The sequence below is a fragment of the Cydia amplana genome, chromosome 2, assembly GCF_948474715.1.
Source record: "Cydia amplana chromosome 2, ilCydAmpl1.1, whole genome shotgun sequence".
Lineage (NCBI taxonomy): Eukaryota > Metazoa > Arthropoda > Insecta > Lepidoptera > Tortricidae > Cydia > Cydia amplana.
This window is the reverse complement of record NC_086070.1, coordinates 16,132,550-16,142,724: the sequence shown is the minus strand read 5'-3', so window position 1 is coordinate 16,142,724 and position 10,175 is coordinate 16,132,550. Positions and strand designations below refer to the sequence as shown.

The 10,175-nt window shown below is 39.2% G+C and overlaps 1 protein-coding gene across 1 annotated transcript; it reads left to right on the top strand.

Moving 5' to 3' along the window:
• Nucleotides 1–454: 454 nt before the first annotated feature.
• Nucleotides 455–9,951, top strand: LOC134658961 (hydroxylysine kinase). Its single transcript, XM_063514570.1, has 7 exons — nt 455–517; nt 1,982–2,286; nt 2,676–2,875; nt 6,245–6,364; nt 6,739–6,854; nt 8,979–9,168; nt 9,706–9,951. Exons 2-7 carry the CDS (start codon nt 2,004–2,006, stop codon nt 9,910–9,912), a joined length of 1,116 nt encoding a protein of 371 aa, XP_063370640.1. The 5' UTR covers nt 455–517; nt 1,982–2,003; the 3' UTR covers nt 9,913–9,951.
• Nucleotides 9,952–10,175: the final 224 nt, after the last annotated feature.

Below are 10,175 nucleotides of genomic sequence, written 5' to 3'. Positions count from 1 at the left end.
ATAAATAGACAGACAGGGTTACTTTCGCATTTATAATAAGTATTAAGAAAGGGATAATAGCTTATAGCAAATGTGATAGCAATTAAGCTACTTAATATAAATAATTGATAGGTATTATGATGCAGTTTCATATTGATATAATTCGGTATGATAGATGTTTGGTGATGCTGAGTTTGATAGTTCAACTTTACGTTGACGAGGACACACATGTCGCCACTAAAATAACAAGCCCTTTAAATAGTAGTAGTATAACTAACTAAACATACACTATTACACATAGCATTGGCTCCCCTCTGACTTTAATGCAAATTTACAATAGCGATAGCAATCGTCCCATCTCGTTGGATGTCTGTAAACTTGGTTCAAAAACTGCTACTCAGATATGTGTCGTATCAGAGCGGCGTAAGATCTTTCTGGATGGTACAATGTTTGAGCTCATTACGGTTTATCAGCTTGTGTAACTGTCTGCGCTTCATACGAACGCTGATCAGTTGTGAAGAGACAGGACTCGTGTGCGGTGAGTCGAATACTCTTTTTTATGTAACTTCCTAAATTTTTATTAGGCTTGATTTTTTTGTGTATTTCAATTGTGTATTAAAATATGCGTTATTTTTATTTTGAATTAGGATTTAAATGTAACTCATACGAATTAATAATGCCTTTGTTTTTAAATAATAATAATAACAAGATTTTTTAATAAACAGTGAAAAATAAATAATTTACTATATTATGAATTCTCGATGAATTAAGGTTTACCGGTCTAAAATTAGCCGGGCCCATTAGTATACTTTATTAGTTATATTTAACATCATAAAAGTCCAATGATTACCTAAATTAGGTAAAACTTCAAGAATTAAATCCAGCATAAAAGGTAATATCATAAGTTTAAACTGAAATAATTTAATTAATTCCATATTACATAGTTTAAATAATTATAGTTACACAGGTCGGTCACCAGGTGTCGCTCTGCGTCATGTGACGGCACATATCGTACCGGCTGCCGGTAGGTGGCGATAGCGCTTCAATGAAAACTTCGTGTGATCGTGTCTTTATAAATAACGCTAATTTCTTACTCAAATTTATTGCTGCTAATACATATGACGGGGTACTTTTCGGGGAATATCCTTTTAAAATAAAAATACCAACATCACTTCATTTGAGTCTAACAGTAAGTAGGTACAGGGTTTTCAACGGCGTTCATTGTGCGGATACCAGTGGCTCATGGCCCTTGAAAAATTGTCTACTAAACTGCGATTTCTAATTATCTAAAGATTCTCAAAAATCGACAACACAGCAAATGTTAATAAGTAAAATAAGTTGCCTAATACTATTTACCATTATCACCATCATTAACAATACGAATGATGAAAACGTGGAAAAAAATTACCTATGCTAAAAAGATATAAGGACTGATTAGAACTTTAAGATAGGTACGTCAAATATTACGTCTAGATACGATATGGATTAGGTATGTCAGTGTGAAAAGTGACGTTTTTGTTTGAAAAATTATATCGCCTCGTGTGTAACGTGCACACTAAACTTGTATCACAGTATTCAGTGTAATAATATCAATGATTAACAGAATTTAAACATTCGAATGCCGCTCCTGTACAATGTCAACTGTGGGTACGATCGACATACTCGTGAGACTCTTAATCAGATTGTTATTTTATTTATTTTGTCGCCAAAATCATAGGTACGATAAAGACTGCACGACAGCACTTGTAGTAGTTATAGGTAATGACATTTTGTGTCTGTGGTTAGGCATGAGTCTTACCTATTCGAAACGGTACCATTGTACGGTTCAAAGCCATGTAGATAGAGTAGCTATATTTGTCTCTATTAGTTTATGGTGTACTTCTTGAAATTACATTGTATGGCATTAGTTATTCAAGTGCCTGCTGAACACCTGTATCTATGATTGTAACGGTATATTATAGGTCGTTCCAATATCATAAGACTTAAACCATAATTTTTCCAGAATCGAAAAACGCTAAACCAAAATGGCAGAAAACATCCTAGAGCCGGGCAAAGTGATCAAACCGATCATCAACCATGATGAGGTGAAGCTGCTAGTCGAACGTCTGTACGGCATCTCTGTGCTGGAACTGACGGAGCTGAACAGCTACGACGATAAGAACTACAAAATCATCGAGGACCCTAACGTCAAGAACCCGCTCATCACGAACCACAGCGAGCACGGATATGTGCTAAAGATCACGAATTCCTTGGACACGCAAGATCGGGAAACAATAGAGGCACAAAATGAGATTATGAACTTTTTGTGTAAGTTATTTTAGTTATTTTAAGTTCAGCACTAACACACCCCGGTGACCCCGGCGTTGCTCTGTTTATGTCCGATCAAAAATGAACGGTACGTAGCACTTGTTATTTAAAATGCTTAAAATGAGAGTCAGTAGTTAACTAATATACTCTTTAGTAGGTATATGCCCACTCTATATTTTAACTAAAAGCTCAAACTTCATTAATATGTAATCCAAAACTTTATTATCAAAATTAAGCTGCAATCTACTGCAATTTAAATTTAGGGGACTATCTAACCTAATGTAACGTTCTGAATGTTCTGGTTTAACTCAAATAGGTACCTATATCAAACAATTATACATTTTTTCGTTTTTTTAAAGATGAATACATAACGATAATTTTCGTTCCAGACACCCGCTCAGTGACGTGCCCAAAGCCGGTCCGCAACGTCTACGGCCACCTGTACTCTGTTGAGAACTTCGCGGGCAAGCAGCACGCCGTGAGGCTGCTGGAGTTTGTGCCGGGGTCCCTGCTGAAGGACGTGCCCAGGAGCGACGCGCTCATGTACCAGATCGGCGAGTTCGTCGCCAACCTCGACAACAAGCTGCAGGTAAGTTCAATAGTTGTTGTAGTAGTTGCGGTGGTCTATCTATGAGATCAGGTGGCCCTTGAACTAGGTATAGAGAAGATTATGATAGAACAGACTGAACAGAGATTCGTCTTAATCGGGGTTTTTAGACCTTCTCTAAAATATGTCCGTAGTTGTGTTTAGTTTCACTTCAGCTCTTAGAATGTCAGAATGGTCGAATTAAATTTCCAAATTAATGTATGAATAGCTACTTAGTATAGGTACCTGACAAAATCTGTATGTTTAAGCGTAACATGTGCATTTCACGGCGAGCGTTAACGAGCATGACAATGGACGGCCTTGAGCGCATGCGCTTGTCTCACATGTCAGCTGATAGTTTGTTATAGATCAGTCAAACACATCTAGGACAAGGATGCGTGGGATTGCTCTAACGAGGAAAAATGTTAAAAAATGAGCATTAAAAAAAAATTGTGCCACGCTGCAGGAGCAAGGGCAACGTCAACGAAAAACTTATGGGACCTTTTTCTTACATAGAAATTTTAAGGTTTGAATAACTGTAGCTAGAAATTATTGATAGAGAAATAAAACCAAACTGTGTGAGAAATACACCCTCCTTCGCTTCCTTTGCGTCGGGTAAAAAGTGAAACGCTTTAAGCAAGTAGGTACAGTAGGTAGACAATGTAGGTTGTATTTTACAGGTGACGTACTTAATACAGACCTACAGATGTTGACTGACAAGTCAAATCAGCTTTTTTTCTCGATCTGTAAAACCGATAGCTTCTATGGCCATAATGGAGGTTTACATGGATTTTAATATCACACGCATGACGTCACTCATCTGTAATGTAATAATATTACCTAATTATTGTACCTGGCATGACCTGGGTTTATTACATAGTTTATTTAGTTTATGTACTATATAAAGTGTCAAAAATGACAGCGATTTATGGTTTCCCAATAGGACTTAATTGTCCAGTGCTTTATTTCGTACATAGTGGGAGATAGATGAATTATCTTAACTTCATAGTTACGCGAATCGTGCGCGATGCCGAAATCAACACGAAGAGGCCCTATTGACAATTTAATAAGATATTTAACTGCATATTACTTTTAAAAAACCGGCTAAGTGCGAGTCGGACTCGCGCACGGAGGGTTCCGCACCATCAACAAAAAATAGAGCAAAACAAGCAAAAAAACGGTCACTCATCCAAGTACTGACACCGCCCGACGTTGCTTAACTTCGGTCAAAAAACCGGCCAAGTGCGAGTCGGACTCGCGCACGGAGGGTTCCGCACCATCAAGAAAAAATAGAGCAAAACAAGCAAAACAACGGTCACCCATCCAAGTACTGACCCCGCCCGACGTTGCTTAACTTCGGTCAAAAATCACGTTTCTTGTATGGGAGCCCCACTTAAATCTTTATTTTATTCTGTTTTTAGTATTTGTTGTTATAGCGGCAACAGAAATACATCATCTGTGAAAATATCAACTGTCTAGCTATCACGGTTCGTGAGATACAGCCTGGTGACAGACAGACGGACGGACGGACGGACAGCGGAGTCTTAGTAATAGGGTCCCGTTTTTACCCTTTGGGCACGGAACCCTAAAAATCACGTTTGTTGTATGGGAGCCCCACTTAAATCTTTATTTTATTCTGTTTTTAGTATTTGTTGTTATAGCGGCAACAGAAATACATCATCTGTGAAAATATCAACTGTCTAGCTATCACGGTTCGTGAGATACAGCCTGGTGACAGACGGACGGACGGACGGACGGACAGCGGAGTCTTAGTAATAGGGTCCCGTTTTTACCCTTTGGGCACGGAACCCTAAAAATCATGTTTGTTGTATAGGAGATGGGAGCCCCACTTAAATCTTTATTTTATTTTGTTTTTAGTATTTGTTGTTATAGCGGCAACAGAAATACATCATCTGTGAAAATTTCAACTGTCTAGCTATCACGGTTCGTGAGATATAGCCTGGTGACAGACGGACGGACGGACAGCGGAGTCTTAGTAATTGGGTCCCGTTTTTACCGTTTGGGTACGGAACCCTAAAAACTGAGGTGATTCGTGAAGCAATTCTATTTCCGCGACGGTATTTTTATTAAACTCAATTCAGCTCAATTGAGACAGTAATAGGATAGCATTGGGGACAATGACATTTGAGATGAGACACGAAGGGACATAGCTGAGAACCTACTGGAAAGTGTGTAGTTAAGTTAATGTCACAGAAACAACGATGTAGTTATAGTTTATAGTAGTACATAGTAGGTAGGTAAACACTTTATTGCATAAAAACCATGCATAATTATAAATACACACACAATTTGTACAAAGACGAATGTATCCTCTTCTGAGGGACATGGGCGTAGGCAGGTACAGGCAGGGGGGGGGGGGGCAGCTGCCCCCCCCTGGAGCTTAAATTTTACATACAATGCATGAAGGGCCTATCAACTCGCCACCCCCTAGTTCACTGGCTGGCTACGCCCTTGCCGAGGGATCTTTTCCATCTAAATCTAATACAATACATGCAGTTTCTATTCCAAGGATAGCGATCTCCCAAAGTTTGCGATGTCACCAGTTACCAAAAACAAAGTTTGACATTTCTGTTAAGCGCCACCTTGTATAATATGGTGGCACTTTCGATACCGCTTGGTTAGCACTGCCTGCAAGGAGTGCAAGGTTAATCTCAGTCGATATGATCTAGTGAGTTGATTTCGTTTCTCAGAAGATGGAACTAGTAGGCAGTTGAAGTTGAAGTGCGTTGCAGGCGTAGCCGAATGGGTTACCTACAGTGCCTACAGTTTTTCTAAAGACCGCTATTTTGTTTATCTAATTCGATTAGTGTGAGAACATTAAACACACCTAACCTAAATAATTTCATATGTACTTTTCATTTAACCGTTTGAACTCTACGCACGCCTATTAAGTAAAAAATATATAATGCGCCATCGTAAACTTTTATTGGAATGCATGAAGTTAATGTTAATATTAAGCAGTACGTAACCGTGCGCGTCTTGATGGTGGTCAAAGGGTTACTTAAAGGGTACCTACTGAAAACTGAAAAGTAATAACCGGTAGGTAAAACGTTTGCTAAACGAAAAGGATCGATTCCGCCAAACCTTTAAGTCCTAAAGCTGTTGACTCAATTCGTGTTTTGTCATTGCTATGTGTCGCTACATCTCTTACGCTTGACATATTGAACAAAAGAGATGCAACTATCCAACTAGATCGACATAAAGTCAATTCTCCCATAAAGGGTTTAAATTCGTTGTTATTAGTTTATTGTGGTCATACACTGCGTATAGCGACAAGCTCTAAGAATGCTGCTGTCTTGTCTTTCCATACAACATTCCTTACATATACAATGTTTAACAAAATGTTTGCAGAACTTCAACCACTCGGGTCTAGCTGGGCGGGTGCACATCTGGATGCTCAGCAAGGTTCCAGAACTCGACAAGTTCAAGTTCGCCGTCAAGGACCAGGAGAAACTCGATTTGGTCGAAGAGGTAGGTATATGCTTCGTGGCTCATTTTGTCTTTTTCCACCATATTGTAAATATTTTAAGAATATGACCGTACAAAGTTGGCAAGAGCAAAGTCGAAAAGCTGAGCTAAGAATCAAGAAAAAATATCAATTTTTTATTTTATTGTTTGAAGAATTGTCAAATCCAGTTGTGGCAAGAAACTGATGAGTGACTATACTTATACTTACTACTTCCTTCTTTAGTTACGAAGTTCACCAGGGAAGTAGGTAAGTTCACCCACCTTAAAATTTGTATGCAAAGATTTTAGATGTGTCAAAATAATAAAAGCCACTATGATTTTGAATACTGCGTCGGCAAAGACACTTCTAACAGTTCCAAATCATTGCTTTAATTCAGGTGATTGAGGAATTCAAGTACGCTGTGGTGCCGCGGCTGGATGAACTGGAACGTGGCGTCATTCACGGAGATGTCAACGAGATGAACCTCATCGTGGGACAGAAGCCCGGCGGCAGGTAAATACCACTACTTTTCAAGTTACTTACAGAACTTGTAGAGTTGTGAAGCGACAACGTCCTATAAAATCTATCAAAGTTTTGTGATCTGTCTTTTGAGTGGTTAGAGAAAAAACTTATCTGGGGTGTTAAAAGAAAAACCTGGTGATTTTCTAGTAGAAGGTACCCAGGTGAATTTTAAATATATATATGACGGAAGCGCGCGAACGCCGGCGGGTGGGCGTGGTACCTCGATGTATTGCCTCACAGCCAGAATAGTATGCTTCCAGTGCATGAAATAAACTTTCGGACTCGTTAACCATACCAGCGCCTAACTACTCACAATTGGGAAGTATTGAATTGAGCTCAAATAAAAGGATCACAAAATCGTTCAAAACTTTATTTTAGTCAAGCTATGCCGGCTCCAACCGTACACCTCTGACCCGAGAAGATTTAAATCCTTCTCAATTGGAGAAGGGTATCCCAATATGGGACCGGCAACAAACTCGGCGGGACACATCTTTTCAAAACAACACGTCTTCTCTTTATTTTACAAAAGTAAGCTTCTAATGACACTTAAGAAATCAAAATAACACTTGGAAATAAACACTTAGCTAAATGGTTAAAGAACGTGAGAATCTATAAGCTTTCAGAATAATCCTTCAGGTATAAGCCTTCAGGAACGTGGCGAATTAGGCGAGGTTGGCTAACGTCCGATCTCTAGCGCGGTCAAATCAATTCTGCCCCCGGAGCCGCTCCCGCTTTTAAGTTCACTTGGCAAACCTGCTCGACAAGGCTACCATCATAACAACAAAAATGCCACACCTCGTACCTACCTTCACCCAAGTTAAACTACTTGACGTTCCAAAGCCTTCTACCTGTCATCTTAGTTCAACAATACGCCAATAGATACGTTACTTTCTACGCAACAGTATTTTTTCGTTACAAGTGTTACAACCAAGTAATAGGTAGCCAAACATTGCTAATCGACTTTATACAGGCGTCTAAAACTATGAACTGTAACAGCAATACGTCCTTCTGGAGTCTCGCTCCGACATATATATATATATATAATACTTTTTTTAACATAATACGAGTACAAATCAGCTTCATGGCAACCAATCTGACCATAATTATAATAAGTTCTTACCAACCACCTGAGTTAAAACGGTCTTTCGCGTTTTGTACACATATTTAATGTCAATATCTGGGAGACCGAGCTTTGCTCAGAAAACATATAAAACTCAAAAATGCGCGTTTTCTATTTATTTGTTTATATTGTATATTTATACCTATATTATTATATATTTCGGGGAACTCGGAAACGGCTCTAACGGTTTCGATGAAATTTGCTATATGGGGGTTTTCGGGGGCGATAAATCGATCTAGCTCTCAGCGTCTTATCTCTTAGAGCCGTTGCCGAGATTCCCGAAATATATATATAAATATATAATATAAATAAATAAATAAACAAGAATTGCTCGTTTAAAGGTATTAGATTAACGGGTCCAATGAAATTTAATCGCGTTAGACCCGTTAATGACATTAAATATGTATAGAAATATAGTCTCGTACTTTTTTCTAACCTCTCATTCTTTAATGTAGGCCTCTGAGTGCGTCAGTATTGAAGGTGTGCTGTCAAATCCTGGACGGGATCATGTTGAGGTAAACCAAGGGACCAAGGGGATGTTGCTTGAAGGCCTTGGCTTACCTCGCATTTAAGTAATTATGTTACTTCTAAATGTTACCTGTCTAACCTCATCGTGCTTACAAATTTTGCATGGAAGGGAACCCGCCTTCGTTGATGAAAAAAACCTTCTATGTCAGAAGATCTAAGTAGGTATAAAATATGCAATTACGTTGCGTACTTCAAAAACAATATTTCTGCAGTAAATGATACCTATGTACAATTTCTTTAACAATATTCTTCAAGTAGTTATTCTAACTAAGGGTCAAACATGGTCTATCTATATTGTAGGTAGTGTTTTTAACCTGACGCGCGTTCTCATAAATTATGGGATTGTTTTAGTATAGTAAATAACGTTTAATACATCTTAAACTTACCTAACGATTAACAAAGATAACTTTGCGTTTCCAACTCCATTTATATCAAGAGCAATTACAAGATTATTACAATATTTCCAGCTCCTCGGACTACCGTATAACTGGCATCATCGACTTCGGGGACATCCAGGACTCATACTACGTGTTTGAGCTGGCCATCGCCATGACCTACGCGATACTTCTGACAGGAGACCCCGCGGCAGGAGGGCTCGTGCTAGCTGGGTACACCGTTACCCGTCGCCTGCCTGACGAGGAATACCGTCTGCTCAAGGTTGGTCTAATGCAACATGTGTATATACTTATCCGAACCACAGCTATTACGACACAATCACAGGAGGACTCGTATTAGCCGAGGACACTGTAAACCATCCAACCAGAAAAGAAATACCGTCTGGTCGGTTAGTCTAGCACAATTCCATTGTTGTTCGAGCTGCTGCCTTGACCATGACCAATATGGTTTGATGCACAGTCGGATCCCAGCTAAAGATCCTGTACACTGGTACAAGGGACGACAGATGATATAAACCTTGTAACCAGTAGTACATGGTAAACATTGCTGTTCCAAGGACCTTTGAAGACATATTATACACTTCGACATTTGGATCTTTTGTTTAGAATTTTTTTGTATTAATTCATTTGGAAATGATGTTGATTTTTACCCGGCTTCATGTTGATGCTGGGTGGGCTATCCCACAGTATTTTAACTTAGTTTTTTTCAGTCAAGCTAGGACCTAATAGTTACCTAGTTAGTTGTAGGTTTGATCGTATCCGGTCAGATAGATTTAACGTTTGAACTCTCTCTCTCCAGACCCTAGTCTCCGCGCGCCTGGTTCAGTCACTGGTGATCGGCGCCTACACGGCGGCCAACGACCCCGACAACAAGTACGTGAGCTCCACAGAGAAGGCCAACGGCTGGGAGCTGCTCCGCAAGATCCGCAAGCACAGGCCCCGCGCCGAAGAGACCGACCCCACTGACTGGAAGACCATCGCTAATGAATATCTTACCAGGAGTTAAGAGGTTGACAATTGCGAATTGTGTCATAAATTGCGCTGAAATGTATCTAACTAAAAGGTTCCAGGACGCAGATTCATTCGTCTTCTAAGATAAGTGACAAAAAATATGTTGTAACTCCAAAAGCTAATTCAAAATGTTGCCTGTTTGAAAAACGCAGTCATTTAACTGTTTACTATTATTAGAGGTTGTAGTGGGGCTTTTTAGTTGAATGTAAAGAAAGTATTTTTGTTATTAAAACGCAAAGATGTATATTTTTTCTTAAG